The following is a 24,700-nucleotide window of genomic DNA, read 5'->3' as shown; positions in this document are numbered from 1 at the left end:
CTAAAGAAGGGCAAAGAATGTACAATTTCGATGTATGCATTTAACATGCTCTGGTTATTACACCAACAAGTCCTGAGATTGTGCTTCAGAGGCAGTGAAAAGCAGTTGCATCTCACCCTTCTTGTCGTTGGGGCCACCAGGGCTTCATACACGCATAAGGAAGGGCACCATTTTTTTTGCTGAACTACAACTATTATTATATATTGGGGGGAACATATTAATGTGGGGCTTCATTTAAGAGAACATTGTGAATCTTCTCAGAGGGTATACAGGAAATCTCAGATGAGTAGAGATCATGGATTCAAACCATTGAAGGCAAGCTGCTCACAAAGTTTGTGGCCACTGTCTGAATGGATGCTTTGGCATCAATCCTCCATTGCGACAGATTGCAGATAAATCTATATCTCATTGTATAAGTAGGGTGCTTTTTTTGGGCGGTGACTCTCTGCACAGTCTGCTGCACCGTCCTAAAAACAAACAGCACAGAGACCAAAAGGACATCATTTTCCCATAAGTCTACTTTATGTTGGCATCATTTTATATCAAATTTACACTCCTTAGTATTGAAATTGGAACACCAAGAAGGAAGAGTCATGGATATATAGAAATCACAGGATCGACAGACATGATAGCAACATATGAATGATGAAAAAATGGAAATAAAATTTTAAAAACATCTCGGATTATTCAGTATCAAGTATGAGCGCCATCTGCACAAATACATGCACTTATACACCTTGGCATGTTATCAGTAAGGTTAATAATTGTTGTCTGAGGAATGCTCCGCCAGGCTAAATGCCACTGGGTACGAAAATCATGAAGATCTGCTAATGGCAGCTCCATTTGCAATAGGCGACCAATGATGGCCAAGACGCGCTAGATTGGAGACAAGTCTGGAGACGCTGCAGGCAAAAAAAAAAAGCCCATTCACAGTAACAAGAGCAATAAGCAGCCTGGTATTGTCATATTACTTGTGACTCTTTGGAGAAATGGCCGTACCCATAACTACAAGATTAATTCTGTACCGCAAGAGAAATTAGACGTCACATATCAAGACTAAGGCATCAATCAATGACTACACACATCATCAGAAGGAGATTACACAACATTGGGCTACAAGCCAGAAGTTCAGTTACAGGTGTTCCATTGATCGGAGGCCAACCCTCTGAAACGATATAGTGGTGCAGGGAAGATGGCAATGGAGGTCTATTCTATTTCAGCAATGAGCCCCACTTTTATCTTGAACGCAATGATAGCCAGAAATTGATTTGAAAACCACGTGGGCAACACCATGAAGAGGGAACGTCACAACCGTACTACTCCCGGGATTAGGTGTGGTGTGGCCTGGCATATTGAACAGTAGATCGCCGTTACATTGATTTGGTGGTGGAACCAGTAGTAGGCCATTTCTCCATAGTGTCCCAGGGGACGTTTTACAACACAACAATGCCATGTCACATGTTGATCATGCTACTATGAGCAGCCTGCGTGGCCTAAACGTGTTACCATAGCCTGCAGCGCATCCGGAATGTACATGTATTGATTTAGCCCATTCTTCAGACAACCATTAATAAGCTTTCTGATAACATGCCAAATCATGCAAGTGTGGGAATTTTTGCGTGTAGTGCTCACACTATATTGAATAAATCCAGATGTTTATAAAACTTGTTTTCTATTTTTCCATCAATTGAATATTATTAATCCTTTCTGGACATGGCCAAATAACATGTATGCATTTTCATTTTACTAACATTTTTATATTTTTCTGTATGTATTAGTTCCCTAAAGGGACTTAAATCGGTGATCATTTGATCGCTTGTCCTATACACAACGATACCACAGTATGTATAAAGGAAAAAAAAAAAAAAAAAAAAATCACACTCTCGTTTGAAGCCCAGCCAGATACTGTGCTTCACAGAAGCTCCATGATGACCAGTATGGAGGTCTTCAAAAGACCTCTGGCTGTGATACCAACTTATCAGTATCCCCCGATTGGGTCATGCATAGAATGACGTGCACCCATGCCATCACTCTTAATGCCACTGTAACAGCTCAACATCGACATTTAACAAGTTAGCAGTTGTGGGCAGAGCTCCGCTCCAAACACATCTGTGTGTGTTACAGCCATTATCTGCTATGTGTGGGGTAGCCATGACCCGAGCCCACACCATACAGCTGCTTCCGACTTGCACCATGTATGTATGGTGGTTATCGGTAAGGGGTTAAAGGGAATCTGTCACCAGGTTTTTGTTATGTAATCTGAGAGCAGAATGATGTTGAGGCAAAGAGCCTGATGGCAGTGCTGGGCTGCATGCTGGCATAGCTGCAGCAGATAAAACAAATATTGTATCCAAACTGTAGCAACAAGTAAAGCAGGTGATACATTGCAGGAATCATGGTCTCTGCGCCTACATCATGTGAGTCTCAGACAAGGTAGCAAAAACCCAGAGAACAATGGGGATACAGCTCAATGTTTTTCAACCTTCGAAAACCAAATTGTTCACTCCAGTCAAAACTGCTCAGACAGCAGACCTTCAAAAGGAGAAAAACAATGGTAATACTCCTTGTCAGAATTACTGTTCGTGACTAATTTTAAACCACATGGCAATACGTATTACAAATATACTGTACATCTACGACAATACTCCTTTAGGGTAGATGGAAACATTTGATCAAGGCATTTCATCACAAGACCTCATGACCAAACAGCATACATAAACTGATATTTTACCATCAGGACTTTCTGGACTGTCAGAAGAAAGGGATTCATCTTGTTCATCAAAACAACATGTCTGCTTAGATTTGTAATATTGATCCAATTTCATGCATTTATCCAGAGTCCTGTTAAGAGATGGTCTACAGGGATTCTGTTCTATTGTATGGTAAGAAAGGGGAGTTTGGAGACATTAGGAAAAAGGTGGGAGAAAATAGGATTAAGGGATAAGCGAGTTATTAAATGGAAAAAAAATAAAGTCTGCAACTCACATTTAAAGGGAATCTGTCACCCCAAAAATCGTATATGAGATAAGGCCACCGGCATCAGGGGCTTATCTACAGCATTCTGTAATGCTGTAGATAAGTCCCTGATGTAACCTGAAAGGTAAGAAAAAGAGGTTAGATTATACTCACCTAGGGGCGTCCCGCTGCAGTCCGGTCCGATGGGCGTCGCGGTCCGGGGCCTCCTATCTTCTTACGATGACGTCCTCTTCTTGTCTTCCTGCCGCGGGTCCTGCACAGGCGTACTTTGTCTGTCCTGTTGAGGGCAGAGCAAAGTACTGCAGTGCGCAGGCGTCGGGAAAGGCCAGAGAGGCCCAGCGCCTGCGCACTGCAGTACTTTGCTCTGCCCTCAACAGGACAGACAAAGTACACCTGTGCAGGACCCGCGGCAGGAAGACAAGAAGAGGACGTCATCGTAAGAAGATAGGAGGCCCCAGACCGCGACACGCATCGGACCGGACTGCAGTGGGACGCCCCTGGGTGAGTATAATCTTACTTGTTTTTCTTACCTTTCAGGTTACATCGGGGGCTTATCTACGGAATTACAGAATGCTGTAGATAAGCGCCTGATGCCGGTAACCTTATCTCATATACAATTTTTGGGGTGACAGATTCCCTTTAATAGATAGCCATTTTCTAATAAAGGTGATTTTGATGCTGTTGTGGTCGCAAACTGACTGAAATGTACAATAATCACTGGCATAAAGCTGCGGTGTAACTACTTGCAGACGGACCATTCTAAAATATCGCTGCATGGAATTTCAACTACCGTATATGTCAGACACAGCTGGAATCCCCAAACAGACATCAGAGAGTTTATTGCCATATCTCTCTTACTGATTGCTGTAAACACAACGCTGAACAAGTGATGTGCATGCAGAATAGGAAGCACTGACAGTGCTTCCTCTTCCGGGCCCAGTGATCATGTGAACACTAGGTGTAAAGAAGGAGAATGAGCTGCTGGGTTCTAGGAGACCAAGTCAACTAAGCTATGATGGCAGGAATATTAATTTACCGTGAAAAAGGAAATATGATGATTGCAACATATTAAAGTGAACCTGTCAGCAGGATTTTGCGAAGTAAACTAGACACTGTCAGGTTGGCTGTCTTATACTGATTAAAATGATACCTGGGGTAAAGAAATCCATCTTGTAGTCCTTGTGTAATCAGTGTTATTGGTTTTCAGTTAATGAGATGCCCCTGCTCAGGGAGCGTGGGGGGGTTCTGTAGGCAGAGTCTTATCTTCCTGCTCTAAGCCAGAGAAACCAAGGAAAGACCTGCCCACAAGCCCGCCATAAAACACAAACATGTTCCTCATCATAGAGACAGACTGTTTGTGCTTTGGGGTGGCCTGTGGGCAGGACTTTCACTGGTTTCTCTGGCTTAGGGCAGGAAGATAAGACTCTGCCTACAGTCCCGCCCCGGAGCACGGGCAGACGATTAACTGAAAACTTAACACTGATTACACAAGAACCACAAGATGGATTTCTACACCTCAGGAATAATTTTAATCAGCAGCCTATTGCAGTGGCGTATCCAGGGAGGGGCAGCCGGGGCATGTGCCCCGGGCACAGCCGACAGGGGGGCGCCAGCGGGCCGCCTGATGATGTGGCGGTCCAAGGAGGCTCCCTGTCGGCGGCATTCTGCTGCCCCCACAGTCTGAGATAATCCCGTTCTCTGAGCCAGCTGTCAAATTGACAGCCGACTCAGAGAAAGTGCTGGGCGCCGTAGTCAAATCCCAAGGTGTACAGCGACGCCGCGGCTGTGCCGCAGCTGTCGCTAGTACCCAGTTGGCTTGCCTGGTTGTTGTGAACTGTGATCCCTTCTGACTACCGCTGAGGTGCCGCTGACCGCTGCTGGCACTTCCGCATCAGTGAAGCGCCAGCAGCGGTGACGTCACTCTCTCTTCACACACAGACACAGCAGGGCAGGCGAAGCACAGGCTGCTGCGTTGCGATGTTGTTGGACGGTGGTAAGTGTGCTCCAGCTCCAGACCGCGGGGACCGGCTGGGTAATGGAGCTGAAGACACCTACCTAACTTAGATTAGAATCTGATAGCGTTTGATATTTAAGGGGGCTGGTTGGGTTGGGGGGTTGGTCGGCTATACGGAGCCTGCAGCCAGGATAGGGAGGGAGCAGGGGCCAGGGGCAATGGTCGATAGTAAATTGTGTGTATATATAGAGGTGAGAGGTGCTGTGTGTGGTGTGCGTGTGGGTATATAGGTGAGAGGTGCTGTGTGTGTGTGTTGTGTGTGTATATAAATGAGAGGTGCTGTGTGTGTGTGTTGTGTGTATATAAGTGAGAGGTGCAGTGTGTCTGTTGTGTGTGTATATAAGTGAGAGGTGCTGTGTGTGTTGTGTGTGTATATAAGTGAGAGGTGCTGTGTGTGTGTGTTGTGTGTGTATATAAGTGAGAGGTGCTGTGTGTGTTGTGTGTGTGTATTTAAGTGAGAGGTGCTGTGTGTTGTGCGTGTGTGTATATAAGTGAGAGGTGCTGTGTGTGTGTTGTGCGTGTGTGTATATAAGTGAGAGGTGCTGTGTGTGTGTTGTGCGTGTGTGTATATAAGTGAGAGGTGCTGTGTGTGTGTTGTGCGTGTGTGTATATAAGTGAGAGGTGCTGTGTGGGTGTCTTGTGTGTGCGTGCATGCATGCGTAGTGATGCGGGTGAATGTGCAGAGATGTAAATGGTTTTGTGTGTGCGTACGGGGAGGAGAGGTGAGGGCAATGATGGGGAGAGGGCAATAATTGGGATGGAGGGGAGGAGGAGATGATGGATGTGGTGGAATGGGCAATGATGGAGGTGGCAATGATGGAGGTGGAATGGGCAATGATGGGGTTAGGGGGAGGAAATGATGGAGGTGGTGGAATGGGCAATGATGAGGAGAGGCAATGATGGAGGGGGAAATTGGAATGGGCAAAGATGGTGGTGGGGGAGGAGGAAATCATGGAGGTGGTGGACAGGGCAATAATGAGGGGGGGAAGAAATGATGGCGGTGGTAGAATGGACAAGGATGATGATATTGGAGGGGGAGAAAATGATGGAGGTGGTCGAATGGGCAAGTATGGTGATGTGGTGATGGCGGCGTAAAGGACAATGATGATGGTGGTGGAAAGGGCCAAGATGGGGATGGTTGGGGAAGAGAAAAAGATGGGTATGGTGGAAAAGGCAAAGGAGGAAATGATGGAGGTGGTGGAATGGGCAATGATGGGAGTGCTGGGGAAGGAGGAAATGATGGAGGTTGTGGAATGGGAGGGGAAGGAATGGGAGGTTGTGGAATGAGAAGGGAGGGGGAATAGTGTGATGAGACAGTATGGGGGGAGAAAAATGAGTGGGCACAGAATAGAAACTGAGCAGTGGGGGCGTAGCATGGGGGGACAGTGTAAGGGCACAGCCAGGAGCGGACAGTATACCAAGGAGGGGGAGTGTGATGAGAGAGTACAGTATAAATACTGGGCCCTATAGGGGGACACAGTATGAGAGGACAGTGTGAAGAGGAGGCCGGTATGGAAAGGAGAGGTCAGTGTAAAGAGTATGTACTATAAGAGGGACAGTGTGGCGGTCATATTTTGTGCAGACAATATAGTGAGGGGCAATGTTTTATACAGGAGCATTATAATGACACTTGTATCTTTAAGTGCATCATATGGAGATTTTCTGCAAAAGAGCGGAGAAGATGGAAGTCTGCAGAGACAGCTGTGGATGAGAAAACTCATCATGGGGTCTGGACAAGATGAAGAAAAGAAGGAGAACGACTCCAGAGACGACGTAATCTATAAGGTACCTGGATGTAAATGGTATTTGTGATACTAATTCTCATGTTTTTATTTATGTTAGGAGCATTAAAGGGGATGTCCAGGTTTGTGATGAGTCTGCAGTCATTCTTTGTGACTACAGACTTCTAAGTTCTCACAGTGCGCACTACACGCTGTCAGGATTCTCTCGTGCTGGTGATTTTACATACATGCGGTCACGTGCTGACTAGACATGTGTGGCTGAACGAACTGAGTGAGGCCGGGCACGTCTAGTCAGAATGTGGTCAGAAGTATCCAAATCACATGATTGTGCTGACATGACTGTCCACCGGCAAGGGAGAATCCTAGTAGTGTGCAGTGCATGCGTTGTGAGAATTCAGAAGCTGCGATGTCAGGATTCAGCTCTGCAGGTTCCAGTAGTCGTCACATGGACACTTCACTCATATGTGATTTTCATACTTATGGTCTGGTGACAACGAGCTTCTCTTTTGCTTCTCTGTTTTTCACTGAACATTGAGAGCATTAGGGAGAGGAGCTCGTCGGTACATGACTAAGTGTGCAAATCGCATATGTCCTGGGGGGGAAGGGGCGCCAAAATGAATTCTTGCCCCGGGTGCCAAAAACCCTAGATACGCCTCTGGCCTATTGTGACCTAAGAAATAACACAGAGGACCGGGATAGCGAAAAACCAATACAGAGAAAACAAATCCTCCAAGAACAAAATAATGATTTAAAAGTATTAACCCCTTCATGCCGCAGACCATTTTCGTTTTTGCATATTTTGCGTATTTTTCCATGAATATGGCCATGTGACGGCTTGCTTTTTTGCGGGATGAGTTGTACTTTTGAACTACACCATTGGTTTTACCATATCGTGTACTGGAAAACGGGAAACAAATTCCAAGTGCGGTGAAATTGCAAAAAAAAAAGTGCAATTCCACAACATTTTTTGAGGGTTTTTATTTTTGCCATGTTCACGGAATGCTAAAATATACCTGCCATTATGATTCTCCAGGTCAAAAAACTACATACATGCAACATAGTACATACATGCAACATACATACTACATACAACATACTACATACATGCAACATATAGACATACAGTACATATAACATAGAGTACATACTCACCATCACTTGTCACTTTGATACCCGAAGCCAGTGTCACCTGTAACAAATATTAAAATAATAAACAAACACTATACTCCCTTATCCGCAGACATCCAGTTAAAACGAGTGTCCCACGACGATCTCCCGTGGAGAACAGCAGCAGCATCAGCTGATGCGACCGCTCTCCAGGGGCTCCAGGAATACAATGACGGAAGGTATCCTTCCACACTGTAAAAAAATAGTCCCTAGTCTCACTTGTGGCACTGCTGTGTGAGAAAGTTCCCACGCAGCAATGCCATAAAGTGAGACCCTGAACTGAGGTAACCTCTTCAGTGATGCACTGCAGGAGCCATTGTCTCCTGTCAGTGTGTCACTGGAGGCCTATAGAGCGGTGACATCACCCGATGTCACTGTTCTATAGAGGAGATCGTCGTGGGACACTCGTTACTAATTGGACTGCGTCGGACAGAAAGTATACGGTTTATTATTTTTAATTTTTTACAGGCGATCGAGTATGGTAAGTATGGTTAAATTAAGAATATTAAAATACTTTTTTCTGGCTGTGTCTTTATTTTTATTTATTTTTATCTCTTTCACTACTCTAGGATTAATAATGGATCGGCGTCTTATTGGCACCTCTCCATTATTAACCCGACTTAATGTCACCTTGCAATAGCAAGGTGACATTAACCCCTTATTACCCCATATCCCACCGCTACTCGGGAGTGGGAAGAGAGGGGCTAAGTGCCGGAATTGGTGCATCTGTGAGATGCGCCATTTCTGGGGTGGCTGGGGGCTGGTATTTGTAGCCGGGGGGGGGGGGGGGGGGGCAATATCTATGGCCCCTCTCTAGGCTATGAGTATCAGCCAGCAGCTGTCTGCGTAGCCTTTCTGGCTATAAAATATAGGGGGACCCCCACCTCATTTTTTGGGGGGTTTCCCCTATTTTAATAGCCAGTAAAGGCTATGCAGACAGCTGCGGGCTGATATTCATAGCCTGGGAGGGGCCATGGGTATTACCCCCTTCCCAGGCTATAAATATTGGCCTTCGGCCATCGGCTTTCCCCCTCTGGCGCAGAAAATTGCGCGGGAGCCCACGCCCCCTTTTTTTTTTTTTAAATTTAACGTTCAGTAAGAAACATAGGCCTCACTATTATATATCTATGGATATACCCATAGATAAATCTATATATCTATACATGGATATCTATGGATATATGTATAGATATAGCTATAGATATAACTATGGATATATCTAGAGATAGATAACTATGGCTATATCGATCTATAGATATATTTATAGATAGATATATCTATCCATATATCTATCTGGCTACTTTCACAAAAAACGGATCCGTGGTTTTTTTTTCAGCCGGATCCGTTTTTTTTCATAGAGTTATATTAGCTCTAGATTGCGCCTGATGGCCACACGTTTCATCCGTTTTTTGCCGGATCCGTCAGAACAGCTGTTTCTAGCGGACAGAGAAAACGTACAGAAAAACATTTTTTTTCTGTCTGCCGAAAAAACGACAAGCGACGTATCCAGCGAAAAACGTATGAAACGGAGATGTGAAATTATGAATCCGGTTTTTCATGCATTTTTCCATCGAAATCATACACATTTTCCTTTCTCTCTCTAAAAAAAACACGGATCAGTTGCATCAGTTTTTCACTATTTGCAACGGATCAGTTTTTTCAAAAATTCGCCGGATCCTGCCTGATGGATAGATGTAGATAGATATATGGAGAGTTAGGCTACTTTCACATATCAGTTTGTTTCCGTCAGGCTGGATCGAGCGAATCTTTTAAAAAACGGATACGTTGCAAATAGTGAAAAACTGATGCAACTGATCCGTTTGTTTTTTGAGAGAGAGAGCGAGAGAGAGAATGGAAAATGTGCATGATTTCAATGGAAAAAATGCATGAATAAACGGATTCGGAGGCCGGATTCATCATTTCACATCTCAGTTTCATACGTTTTTCGCCGGATCCGTCGCTGTGCGTTTTTTCGCCGGACAGAAAAAAACTTTCCTCTGTACGTTTTGTCCGTCCGCCGGAAACAGTTTCTTTTGACGGATCTGGCAAAAAACGGATGAAACATGTGGCCATCAGGTGCAATCCGGCGCTAATACAACTCTATGAGAAAACGCGAAGGATTATGCCTGTCGGCAATAACCTGATGTGTGAAAGTAGCCTAACTATCCATATATCTATCTCACTCCATCTATCGATCTATCTATGTGTGTAATGGAGTGTGGGTTGGACAAATGTAAAAGAGGAGGTTGGACAAGACATGACAAATCTTTTTTGTTCAATAATACATCTTTAATTAGCTTTCAAAAACGCATACAAAACCGCATCAAAACCGCACAAAAAATGCATCAAAACCGCACAAAAAACGCATCAGCGTTTTCTGCCAAGAGCTGCAGATTTAATGCAGAAAAATCCGCAAGCAAAATCTACAACGTGTGCACATAGCCTAAGAGTTTGGCTGGAAATGGGTTATAAATAATAAATACTGTGAGGCTATACGAGGAACATATGAATATACTGGCGGTCACCTATTAATTATAGTGTGAATAATTCCAAGCGCTTCAAATACAACACACATCATGATTAATACTTCAGAGCGTGAAGATTAATATTCAAGGTGCAAACCATACTGAAATGTACTATGTGATTGATAAAAAATAACATGCTGGAACCTGTCCCAGCTACATACTGCAGACCAGATAGATCAGATATTTTCAGTAAAGTTATAATAGCATTATTCCAAACTGTCTATCTGCAGACAGACCAGGAACGAGGTAGGAATAGTATTACATAATCCCTAGTTTACCCAATACATATTAAAGGATACAAGTATCAGCGTAATCAGCATAACTGGTGCCAACCTGGCAGTCTGTAGTTTACCGTACTTAGCAAAATCTTGCTGACAAGTTTGCTTTAAGAGGATAAAAACTTTGATGGAAGTGTTCTTCAAAGAGGACCTTTCACCAGTCTGAAGATGTTAAGGTTGCCACATCATGGAAAAGCAGATGCAGCACTGAGAAAAATGTTTTGTTTTGTTTTTTATTTCTCATCTCTTTTGCAGAGATATTAGCTTATAAAGTTTAGGTAAAAAGTCATGTGAAGTCCAAGGGGGCATTACCAGAGATTTTTCTCTGGGCGAGTCTACTTCTTCCTCTTAATGAGTTTGACCAATCATAAGCAGGCAGCAACATACTGGGGTAGAAGGGGGCACATGTTCCCATAGTACAATAGAGCAGGTTTTCTCCTTTGTAGGCATGTAATGACAGACAGTCTGATCTCACTCATCTTGGTGCAGACATGTGTGTCAACACAAAGTGCCAGTAGAGGTGTGATTACATACACATAAAAACTTTCTTCTCATAGCAGTCAATGTGGTAGAAAGAGCAGTACAGCAGAGCTGAGCTATGCCTCATTACAAACACCTGTGCAGCTCTCATCTGACAGTGCAGTCAGCTCAGGTGTACACTCCTCCCCCACTGGCAACCATCAGGTGAAAGCTTTAAAGTGTATGCAATCATACTACGCGCAGCTCTAATCACACTACTCTGTAATCACATACAACGATGCAGTGAGACCACATAGTCTGTCATTAAAAGTGTCATACTGAAAAATCTGCTCTAAGCTATTGTAGCTGCATGATTTCAATCCCCACCCCGTCTATTGCTACCTGCTCATGCAGGGAAAGGAGTGCACACCCAGTGAAAGCTTTCTGGTAATGGACCCTTGGACAAAGGGGAATTCTCAAGATGTCTCTTGAGTATCTCAGAGTGATGCAGTCTCCTTACTTCCTGGTTTATGGCAGGGTGGGCATTCTTCCTCGAGTGATAGTTTTGGTGAGCTGAGCTGTAGTATAAATAAAACTATAAAGCTCAGCAGAAATTCTGGTTTGTTCTGGAGTATACACTCTAATCACAATATTTACATATAGAAATAACATGGCATTTGAACAAGAACACAGCCGAGGACAGCAAAGTTGACTTGAAGACCTGCTCTAAAAGCTGCAGGCTCAGAAGCTGAAAGGGAGGGAAATAGAAGTGAGCAGATAACTGCTGTACAGCAATAAATGGGCTGGAGAGAGTTTATTGTGATGTTAGCCGTTAGCCTTTCTCCTAGAATGTACCTACTCTGCACTCATGGCCGAGCTCCATGGAAGCGAGCTGTGCACTATCACAGATAGAAGCTCATATTGCAGGAAAATGCTTGCAGATAGAAGAAGCGAAAGCAATCGTAATTGCAAACTTGCTCATTTTCACAATGTCTAGCTAACTAAAGCAATTTAATAAATTATTTTATTTTTTAAATTCCAAATGTCTATTTAATGTAATAAAGTATATTAGAAAATCTATTAAATTTATTAAAACGTACGTACCACTCCCTCTCTATTCTGTTTGGTTTTTTTAAACCTACTTCTGTTTTTATGACAATCTTCTTTGAGAATCCCTAGTGCATGCTGGGATAACCAAACAGGACATCAACAAGGGGCAGAGGCTGTGGTCACTGACGTCAATTTCAGGGGCGGGGCTATTGTCTGCTCTACTGAACGTGCATCGCTTGTCAATTCTAACATGCTCAGCACGAGCTCCCTTGTCACTGTGCGATATTCTTTTCAACTAACAGTGGCAGTGCGCTCCCTCTCTGACTCTAATGAGTGATGAGTCAGTAAGAGAGTGCACTGACAGTAGGCATTGTAAGGATAGAACATGGCAACCAACAAGAAAATATTGCCATGCATGGCGAGACGTGGTTATATAAAAATGTGTCAAACAGAAAAACTGTACAATACAAATAGAATATTCAACTGAACTAGCACGACAAAAGCAATACCGGTATGGAAGGTTGAGACAGGTTTCTTATTATGATCCAATTCAGAATTATGTTTGTCTGACATCCCCTGGCTCTTTTGCTTCCTCTGTTTTAAATATGATCTGGATTGTTGTACTTAAAGAAAAAATAAAGACACAACAGAAAAAGAAACAAGGAAAGAGAACAAGCACAACAGTCAGGTAAATACAAAGATAAACAGAAAGATGAACAGAAACAAAGGACTGAAAATAAAGAAATATAGAATGAGTTCAGCTCCCAGACACAAAAGGTAGAAATGCTATTAGAAATAATTTTACTAAGCCATACCTGACTGGTGGTGGGGAATGAGAGGTCGTGGGGCTTTTATGTTTAAGCAAGTTTTAGGGCTCCTTCACTCACCTTTATTTAATAGGATTTTTTTTGCTACCCTATTTGAAGTTCTATACAGGAGCCTTTGCTTAAGAACAACAGAAAAGTTTCATACCTAGAGCATACCTTATGGAAAAATTGATTAACCCCCGAAATAATACATATATATGCATTAAAAACAACATATGTGTTAAAAACCCCTTTATTAAAATTTCACTTAAAAAAGGTGTATATGAAATTATCATAAATGAGTATGATTAAAAAAATATTCTATTACTTTAAGATAAAACACAAAGACCGTCTGATGTCCCTGCTAAAATGAAAAGCCTATGGCCATATTATAGTTCTGCGCATGCTCCATGTAGTATAGTTTCCGATTACCTCACTGACCGCAGTATATGGATACATAATATACCTCAAACTCATTTATCATTGTATATATAGTTATATGGAATCTAACAGGAAAAATACAAACAATGGAATGCTCCGCTAGACACCATATTGCAGAAATAGAAATTGTGACCGTGTCATAGGAAGCCAATAAAAGTAGGTGCATGCTAGACCAGCAACTGCACCATATAGAAGATGCTATCAGAAATTGACAGCGGCATTAAAATGGTTAACAGCCGCAGGCAGAGCTCAGTTCTAGCCACTGTGTTAGAGACCAACGTTGGCTATAAGTAATGCAGCTTTCTGAGCCTGCTCCATACAACCTGACCAGCTCCTTGAAGAATATATCAGTCACGGGGCATTAAAAGGAATCGGTGATTCAAAAAACTTTATGGACCTGCTAATTCCTGGTTAATGAATTCTGAAGCTGTGCGGCTGCACTGAAAGCTAGGCTAAAGGCCGGAAAATCTTAGTTACCTACCGATAATAGGATTTTCCATAGTTACCTACCGATAATAGGATTTTCCAGAGCCCATGACAGCACCACCTAAGAGAGGGTATCCACTCATCAAGAACAGGAAACCACTGAATAAAAGAGCAGTACCTCTCCACGTATTAGTTGGGTTACAGAGCATGAGGACCTCTGGACACTTATATGTACAAACCAAAACCAAACAAACAAACACCATGTCAGTATCTAGTCCTGGAATCTGTTTCTCTTGCCCTTAGACTTGCCCTTAGTTAACATGGATCTTGATGTCGGCCATCTTGCTTCCTGCCAAAGTTGTATATAAAGCCAGCACCTGCTCTGTTTCATTGCTTGTGTATTATGTTTTGGACCTTGTTCCTCTGCAGTCCCAAGCCTAGACTTACGATCCCTGTTGGTCCTTTCCTAACGGCGGAGTCCTCTGCCAACCTGCACGTCTGGATCCCTGCCTGCTGACCAAGTGATTGCTGGACACTTGACTTCAGAAACCTCTGACTGACCACACCTGCGGTGAAGTAAGAACTCTAGCCAGCTAGTGTGTACCTCTGCTCTGCAAGAGACTGTGTCTTGTGCACTCATTGCTCAGTGACTTTGCATGCTGTGTCGCAGAGTATCAGCTCTGCTATTACTGTTTATCAGATTGACTGAACATTTATCTGGACTTACATGCTGTTAAGGACTGGCGGAACGCACCAAGTACAAGATGAAATGGAACTAGGTGCGTTCGCAGTCCGAGGTCCACCGTGCAGGTAAAAACCCCGCTGCTAGTAAAGACGGACTATATGGCGGTACTATAAGAATACACACATGGGTTAGCTTCACCCTGTGTGAAGGAAGCGACCCTGTTGCGTCACAGGACCGCGGTACCGCACATAGAGCGCAAGCAAGGAGTCACTAATCTCAAACCCGAGACTGAGGATTTGAGTTCAGAAGACCCCATGCGCTCGACACCGCAACTGTGGTGTCAGAGGAACATAAATAATAATATAAAGGCACATGAGTGCGTGCGGTGCCGCACTGACGGACGCCACTAACCACCCAGGCTTGGGTCAGGAAAGCGCAGAGCAAGCGCACGGCGCCGTACTGGCGGACACAGCAACTGGTAGCTGTAATGTGTGTTACGTGCTGTAGGATAAGTCGGGCGCTAGATAGCAAACATACACCTTCCGCGAACAGTCATCCAATAGGGAGGGTTATTTAAAGAGCGACTTTCACTCACAACACACACACATATTTACAAGACAATACTAGCGCATGGCCGTGCGGTCATGCACAGTTTATATAGTTGCAGCACAGGAAGCTGCTACCGAAGTTTTGCCCTTTCAGGACCTTCCTGGAGGACCAATGGAATGTGCTGCAGTACCTGAGCATGTGACCCTCGATCTCCAACGAGAGATCTTGCCCTGGGCATGCTCAGAGTGTGAAAATAAGGACTTAGTCCCAGAGAAGCCTGCTCGCCGCAGGTCAGTGCAGGGTACAACAGGAGAGCCGGAAAAGGCAGCAGTAACCCTCTGCACAGAATCAGTCCCAGCAAGACGCTGGGAGCGACGCCTCCGCTGAGCAGACCCCAATGCTGCCGATGCAGAATGGGAGACCGCAGCAGACACGGATCGAGATTCTTCCTGTGCAGCAGAGGAAACTCGACTCCTAACACGCTATATTACATTCAGATCACAAATACAAATCTGCTTGTTCAAACCAATGTGTCTGCAGTCTCTTTGACCTAGCCACTGGTGTCCAGTTGTATCCACTAGTATCGTGACACCACAACTTCCAAACTACACACCCAAACAAAAAAGTGCACAACAACCAGTGATAGAAGGTGGTAAATATAAGGGTGTCACCATGGGCTCTGGAAAATCCCATTACCGGTAAGATTTTTCCCTTTCTCCCATGACAGCATCACTTAAGAGATTTTTATAAAACAAAATCCAGCTTAGGGAGGGATCACAGCTTGTAAAACCATTCTCCCAAAGTAAATCAGCAGAGGATAGATCAAGCCTTTCATGTTTATAGAAGGTCGAAGCAGAGAACTGTGTCGCTGCCTAACTTATGCGAATGCCCGGGCCAAGGAGGCGGCCATAGACATTTGAAGACGTCTCTACTAGTGATGACTGAGTATACTCGTTGCTCGGGTTTTCCCCAGCACGCTCGGGGGTCTCCAAGTATTTGTTTGTGTTCGGAGATTAAGTTTTCCTCGCGGCAGCTGAATGATTTACAGCTATTAGCCAGCCTGATTACATGTGAGGATCCCCTAGCAACCGGGCAACCCCCACATGTACTCAGCCTGGCTAGTAGCTGTAAATCATTCAGCTGCGGCGATGTAAACTTAATCTACGAACACAAACAAATACTTGGAGACCCCCGAGCGTGCTGGGGAAAACCAGAGCAACGAGTACACTCGATCATCACTAGTCTCTACCTGCATGCATCTGCACACCCGCCAAATCTCTTAGAAAGCATTCCCAAAGCTACTAGCCATGCCTGGGTGAGTTTTCCTTTCTTTTCCAGTACCATCCTGATGTTCAATAAAAGTGAACCTGTCAGCAGCATTTTGCTAAGTAAACTACAGGCATTGTCAGTTTGGCAGTGTTAACTGATTAAAATGATACCTTGTGTGAAGAAATCAGTGTTGTGGTTCTTGTGTAATCAGTGTTAGAAGTTTTCAGCTAATGATATACCCGTGCTCTGTGGAAGGCAGAGTCTTATCTTCCTGCTCCAAGCCAGAGAAACCTTGAAGATACCGGCCCACAGACCGCCCCAAAGAACAAACCGTCTGTCTCTATGATGAGGCACATGTTTATGCTCCGGGGCGGCCTGTGGGCAGGTCTCTTTGTTTCTTCGTCTTAGAGCAGGAAGATAAGACTCTGCCTACAGTACCGCACCGGAGCACGGGCATATCATTAACTGAAAACTTCTAACACTGATTACACAAAAACCACAAGATGGATTTTTTTCACCCCAGGTATCATTTTATTCAGTTTAACACTGCCAACCCGACAATTCCAAAATCCTGCTGACAGATTTGCTTTAAGGTTCCCTAAAGTACAGGGGAACAAACTGATGTGGGGCAGAGGTACCGCTATTTTATTCAGAAGGCTTCCTGTCCTTGATTTGCGGATGCCCTCTCTCAGGTGGTGCTGTCATGGGAGAAAGGGAAAATCAACATTTTTCCTTCTGGTCGCCTCCAGCTTTCAGTCACGAAGGCGCAGCTTCAGTCATAGTACAAAGTGAGACGGCTGTAACCACAAACCTGGGCACTGACTTACAGCTGACTCAACAATGCATTGGTACACTATGTACAGAATGGTGATGGATGCTGCACCTCTATGACTGAAAGCCAGAAGCGGCCTGCAGGAATAAAGTTTACTTCCTACAGCAGCAGAGCTCCCTGTGTGGTGGCGGCACGGCTTCAGAGCGCTATTAACCTGCAGATTATCGCTGTTTTATCAGTGAGAGATTACCATACAAAAACGTTGCACAGACATTGCATGAAGACACTTTAGCCCAACAGTGGACTCTTATTGTTTACATACAAGGATAACAATGAACCCTGATGAGACATAACATTCAGCTCTGGTGCTGTACTTGTATACAGCTGTGTCTATGTGATCAGCACAGATTCTATCCTCAGACAGTTAATAATCCTGGTTCTCACTGACTGTCTACATGCAGGAAATGTATTACAATACGGTAACTTTTTCCTTACAGTCTAAAGATATTGAACATGCTTTCAGCCTTTTCAAATGATAGTGCTACATTTTTTAAAACTTCCTAGGTTCTTCAACCAGCAAGAGTTCTCCAGACAAGCTTGTTTTTCATACCTCCATCACCAGAGTCATCTTCAGTCAACCACCATGGAGAAGCATCTTTCTTGTTTTTCTTGTTAGCTTCTTTAACTTTCGGCTTTCCAAGATTTTCAAGAACAATTGATTTTTTGTTATTATCAAACGAGTCATCTGAAAGAGACTAAAAACATGCAAATAATGAAATGGCTAACAAAAAAAAAATTCAAACATGCATTATAACTATATCTGCATGCAAGAGGACATGACGCATACAGCAACTAGAAAGATTAAAACATTCCATATCAAGAAGCGTAACGATCGCAGTCAGAGGGTACGACTACAACAGGCCCTATTTCACCTGGATGTGCGTCCTTGGATGCACATTCAGATGAAATGTACTGTGGTGCAGAGATCTGCCGCTTCCCTGCACCGGCTAATCAGAGGCTGGAAGATGACATCGGTGTGGCCCATCATGTGTGGCTCATGGCAGTGACGTCTTGCACTGCCCATGCAGACATGCCATGGTCATCAGTCGGCCTTTCCATCGGTTATAGAAAATCCAATACATTGTGGCAGCGAGAGAGAATAAGAATAAACATTTGTTTCCTAAAAAAAAAAAATGTGGAGAATAAAGAGGACATTTTAATGAACATTAAACCAGGAAGATGACCTGGATCGGAGACATTGCTACAGGATGGGGACCGGGATTGAGGGGGGCATTATTACAGGAAGAGGTCATGAAGGGGGCATTATACCCAGAAAAGAGCCCAGCATGAGGGACATTTATTCACAAAGGGGCCAGGAGGGTCAAATTGTGGGCCCAGGATGGAGGACATTATACTATAAAGTGGCCCAGGATAGGGACATTATATTAGGTAGGGGAGCAGGAAGGGTGGCATACCAGGAAGGGACCCAGAATGGGGGACATTATACCAGGAAGAGACAGGATGGGGGACATTGGGCCAAATACGCACGTGAAAGGTTCTAAAATGCTGCAACATGCTGGTGGGGCCCCAAGTCCAAGTATTGCACTCTAGTTTCGCCACTGTTTGTCTATGTGCTATATTTTCAGCATACATACACACTACAAATTTCATCTTACAAACATGTATAGCATGTATGTATGCTCATAATAGAACGCATACATATGTATGCAAACTTACAAAGTGCCTGGTATGTAGGTCATTACAAATATACTGTTATATTATTGTTAATAATAATAGCGAAAAATAAATTAAAAACTAACTGATATTTAGTGCAGTGGATCATATCTGGTCCAGCAAGGTCAGGGGAAGACATTAGGCATCCAGTACAGAGCAGTATGGACATGTGTAAGTGGTCCACAGCGTACAGATCCGGCACAGCTCCGTGTACCAGGGTGCTGCAGATCAGCCCCATCCAATTCATTAGGAGCGGAGCTGCAGAGCCTATGAATGGCCTCTACACTGTATTCAGAGCTGGTCCCTGATGTGGAGCCCCCACTAATATCCTATCCTAAGGATATGGCACCGCTGAGCAATAAGGAGACCTGTGGCAGTGTAATAACAGTATCTACTATATAATTGTCTAAGGGTCACTTCCGTCTTTCTGTCTGTCCTTCTGTCTATCTGTCACGGATATTCATTGGTCACGGGCGGCCTCTGTCTGTCATGGAAATCCAAGTCGCTGATTGGTCATGGCAAAACGCCCACAACCATTGCCACGACCAATCAGCGACAGCCACAGTCCGTCGGCAATATGGCCACTCTTTCCTCCCCGCAGTCAGTGCGTGCTCCATACTCCCCTCCAGTCATCCAGTCAGCCCTCACACAGGGTTAATGCCAGCGTTACCGGAGCGCAGTGTAACGCACTCCGGTTACGCAGCTATTAACCCTGTGTGACCAACTTTTTACTATTGATGCTGCGTATGCAGCATCAATAGTAAAAAGATCTGTTACAAATAAGAATAATAAAAAAAAGGTTATTCGCACCCTCCGACGTGGCGCGATGTCCTCGGCAGTGCAAGCGACAGGTTCCGGTGCTAAGGATGCTATTCGAGAAGGACCTGCCATGACGTCACGGTCATGTGACCGCAACAACATCATCACAGGTCCTGCGCTCATACCAATCCTGGGACTGGAAGCTGCCGGGTGCACCGCACACAGGAACCAGGACTACAAGGGGCATCGGAAGGTGAGTATATGTTTATTTTTTAACCTGTTACAAACGTGGCTGGACAATATACTACGTGTCTGTGCTGTATACGTGACTGGGCAATATACTATGCGGCTGGGCAATATACTACGCGGCTGGGCAATATACTACGTGGACGGGCAATATACTTCATGGACGGGCAATATACGTGACTGGGCAATATACTACGTGGCTGGGCTATATACTACGTGGCTGGGCTATATACTACGTGGCTGGGCAATATACTACGTGGCTGGGCAATATACTACGTGGCTGGGCAATATACTACGTGACTGGGCAATATACTACGTGACTGGGCAATATACTACGTAGCTGGGCAATATACTACGTGGACGGGCAATATACTACGCGACTGGGCAATATATTACGTGGACGGGCAATATACTACGTGGACGGGCAATATACTACGCGACTGGGCAATATACTACGCAGCTGGGCAATATACTACGTGGACGGGCAATATACTACGCGACTGGGCAATATATTACGTGGACGGGCAATATACTACGTGGACGGGCAATATACTACGCGACTGGGCAATATACTACGCAGCTGGGCAATATACTACGTGGACGGGCAATATACTACGCGACTGGGCAATATACTACGTAGCTGGGCAATATACTATGTGGCTCGGCAATATACTATGTGGCTCGGCAATATACTACGTGGACGGGCAATATACTACGTGGACGGGCAATATACTACGTGGACGGGCAATATACTACGTGGACGGGCAATATACTACGTGGACGGGCAATATACTACGTGGACGGGCAATATACTACGTGGACGGGCAATATACTACGTGGACGGGCAATATACTACGTGGCTCGGCAATATACTACGTGGACGGGCAATATACTACGTGGACGGGCAATATACTACGTGGACGGGCAATATACTACGTGGCTCGGCAATATACTACGTGGCTCGGCAATATACTACGTGGACGGGCAATTACTACGTGGACGGGCAATATGCGTGGCTGGGCAATATACTACGTGGCTGGGCTATATACTACGTGGCTGGGCTATATACTACGTGGCTGGGCTATATACTACGTGGCTGGGCTATATACTACGTGGCTGGGCTATATACTACGTGGCTGGGCTATATACTACGTGGCTGGGCTATATACTACGTGGCTGGGCTATATACTACGTGGACGGGCAATATACTACGCGACTGGGCAATATACTACGCAGCTGGGCAATATACTACGTGGCTGGGCAATATACTACATGGATGGGCAATATACTACGTGGACGGGCAATATACTACGCGACTGGGCAATATACTACGTAGCTGGGCAATATACTACGTGGCTGGGCAATATACTACGTAGCTGGGCAATATACTACGTAGCTGGGCAATATACTACGTGGACGGGCAATATACGTGACTGGGCAATATACTACGTGGACGGGCAATATACTACGTGGCTCGGCAATATACTACGTGGCTCGGCAATATACTACGTGGACGGGCAATTACTACGTGGACGGGCAATATGCGTGGCTGGGCAATATACTACGTGGCTGGGCTATATACTACGTGGCTGGGCTATATACTACGTGGCTGGGCTATATACTACGTGGCTGGGCTATATACTACGTGGCTGGGCTATATACTACGTGGCTGGGCAATATACTACGTGGCTGGGCAATATACTACGTAGCTGGGCAATATACTACGTGACTGGGCAATATACTACGTGGCTGGGCTATATACTACGTGGCTGGGCAATATACTACGTAGCTGGGCAATATACTACATGGATGGGCAATATACTACGTGGACGGGCAATATACTACGCGACTGGGCAATATACTACGTAGCTGGGCAATATACTACGTGGCTGGGCAATATACTACGTAGCTGGGCAATATACTACGTAGCTGGGCAATATACTACGTGGACGGGCAATATACGTGACTGGGCAATATACTACGTGGCTCGGCAATATACTACGTGGACGGGCAATATACTACGTGGACGGGCAATATACTACGTGGACGGGCAATATACGTGACTGGGCAATATACTACGTGGCTGGGCAATATACTACGTGGACGGGCAATATACTACGTGGACGGGCAATATACTACGTGGACGGGCAATATACTACGCGACTGGGCAATATACTACGTCGCTGGGCAATATACTACGTGGACGGGCAATATACTACGTGGACGGGCAATATACTACGTGGACGGGCAATATACTATGTGGCTGGGCAATATACTACGTCGCTGGGCAATATACTACGTAGCTGGGCAATATACTACGTGGACGGGCAATATACTACGTGGACGGGCAATATACTACGCGGCTGGGCAATATACTACGTGGACGGGCAATATACTACGTGGCTGGGCAATATACTACGTGGCTGGGCAATATACTATGTAGCTGGGCAATATACTACGTGGCTGGGCAATATACTACGTGGCTGGGCAATATACTACGTAGCTGGGCAATATACTACGTGGACGGGCAATATACTACGTGGCTGGGCAATATACTACGTAGCTGGGCAATATACTACGTGGCTGTGCTATATACTACGTGGCTGGGCAATATACTACGTCACTGGGCAATATACTACGTGGACGGGCAATACACTACGTGGCTGTGCTATATACTACGTGACTGGGCAATATACTACGTGGACGGGCAATATACTACGTGGCTGGGCAATATACTACGTGGCTGTGCTATATACTACGTGACTGGGCAATATACTACGTAGCTGGGCAATATACTGCGTGGACGGGCAATATACTACGCGACTGGGCAATATACTACGTGACTGGGCAATATACTATGTGGACGGGCAATATACTACGTGGACGGGCAATATACTACGTCACTGGGCAATATACTACGCGACTGGGCAGTATACTACGTGGACGGGCAATATACTACGTCACTGGGCAATATACTACGTCACTGGGCAATATACTACGTGGACGGGCAATATACTACGTGGCTGGGCAATATACTACGTGGCTGGGCAATATACTACGTGGCTGTGCTATATACTACGTGACTGGGCAATATACTACGTAGCTGGGCAATATACTGCGTGGACGGGCAATATACTACGCGACTGGGCAATATACTACGTGACTGGGCAATATACTACGTGGACTGGCAATATACTACGTGGCTGGGCAATATACTACGTGGCTGGGCAATATACTACGTGGCTGGGCAATATACTACGTGGACGGGCAATATACTACGTGGACTGGGCAATATACTACGTGGCTGGGCAATATACTACGTGGCTGGGCAATATACTACGTGGACATGCATATTCTAGAATACCGCAATCGGGCCACCATCTAGTAATATATAATCGCAGGTAACTGACAGAAGCCGGCACCACATACACCATTGGTAGCTCTGTTGTAGCTGACATGTGCCGTCACGTTGTGAGAGGTGTGAGGCAGCGGCCAGTGCCCCGGGATAGTGCAGAGCCTTGTGGGTTACCTCCTTTAAGAACTGTTCAAACTGCTCATCCAACTCCTCCTTAGACAGCCGGTGAGACATGGCTCCTCTATGCAGATATCACACTGCGGTCAGGACCAGCTCCTCCATACGACCAAGCGTGAAGTAGTATAGCGGGAAGGAAGCCTCACAGAAGAGGCCGCGACACTTCACGTCAGGAACACAGGGAGAAACAACATAACCGGCGCGGGACAGGTAACCGGGACAACGCATCCCTGCCGCTCGCGTTCCCGCCCACTGTAGTTGAGGAGGAACATCCAATCGCTCGTCTCCGGCTCTCCTTGCAACCACCAATAGCAACACGGAAGTCTCGGGCTTCCTGTGTTGGGTGACGTGAAATGGAGCTTCTCCTGAGAGGCGTGACGTCACGGGAAGAGGCGGGGCCTCACAAATAGCGCTCCCGCCGCCCGCGCCTCTGTACAATCAGTGTACATGTACAGCAGCAGTGAGTGCATGTGGGGATGAGGTGGCCTGGTGCAGCGGCTCAGTCACCCACCTCCCTACGTGTGGGATGAAGCTAGTGAAGGCAGGCCGGCTCTATTTTTTTGCGCAAAGTCCTATTTTCCAATGTAAGGCCATGTTCACACAGTGCGTTTTTTACCGCGGAACCGCGGCGGTTTTGCCGCTGCGGTTCCGCAGCTGTTTTCCATGCAGGGTACAGTACACTGTACCCTATGGAAAACAGGACACACTGTGCACATGGTCCGGAAATTGTAAAAAAAAAGCCGCGCTGAATAGCTCCCGGAAAAAAGAAGGAGCATGTCAATTCTTCTTCCTGAACCGCAGCGGTTCTGCACCCATAGACCTCCATTGTGAGGTCAAAATCGCAGTAAAACCCGCAGATCAAAAATATATGCGGGTTTTACTGCGATTTGATGTGCAGAACCGCTGCAGCAGGAAGTGCGGGGGAGCGGGCGGAAGTGCGTGGGCGGAGTGTGGCTGCCCCCCCGTGCTCCGATCCCGCCCCCCCGTGCTCCGATGCCCCCCCCCGTGCTCCGATGCCCCCCCCCAGTGCTCCGATGCCCCCCCCGTGCCCTAATCTCCCCCCCTTATACTTACCCGGCGTCCCGGTGTCCGTCCGGCCGTCTTCTCCCTGGGCGCCGCCATCTTGCAAAATGGCGGGCGCATGCGCAGTGCGCCCGCCGAATCTGCCGGCCGGCAGATTCGCTCCAAAGTGCATTTTGATCACTGAGATATAACCTATCTCAGTGATCAAAATAAAAAAATAGTAAATGACACCCCCCCCCACTTTGTC

The 24,700-nt window shown here is 45.5% G+C and overlaps 1 protein-coding gene across 2 annotated transcripts in view; it reads right to left on the bottom strand.

Annotated features, from left to right (window-relative positions):
- The window catches only part of CEP162 (centrosomal protein 162), a 256,920-nt gene extending 233,145 nt beyond the window's left edge, over positions 1-23,775 (bottom strand). For both annotated transcript variants that reach the window (XR_011312415.1, XM_069726421.1), the window contains exons 1-2: positions 23,428-23,775; positions 17,770-17,914 (exon numbers count right to left, since the gene is read on the bottom strand). Coding sequence is in view for 1 of the 2 variants with exons in the window: in XM_069726421.1 (XP_069582522.1) it covers positions 17,770-17,914; positions 23,428-23,487 (205 nt within the window). In the remaining variant the exon portion in view is untranslated. The remainder of the gene's footprint in view (positions 1-17,769; positions 17,915-23,427) is intronic.
- Between the last annotated feature and the right edge of the window lie 925 nt (positions 23,776-24,700).

The sequence above is a fragment of the Ranitomeya imitator genome, chromosome 5 (assembly GCF_032444005.1).
Source record: "Ranitomeya imitator isolate aRanImi1 chromosome 5, aRanImi1.pri, whole genome shotgun sequence".
NCBI lineage: Eukaryota > Metazoa > Chordata > Amphibia > Anura > Dendrobatidae > Ranitomeya > Ranitomeya imitator.
This window is presented reverse-complemented; position numbering and strand designations above follow the sequence as displayed.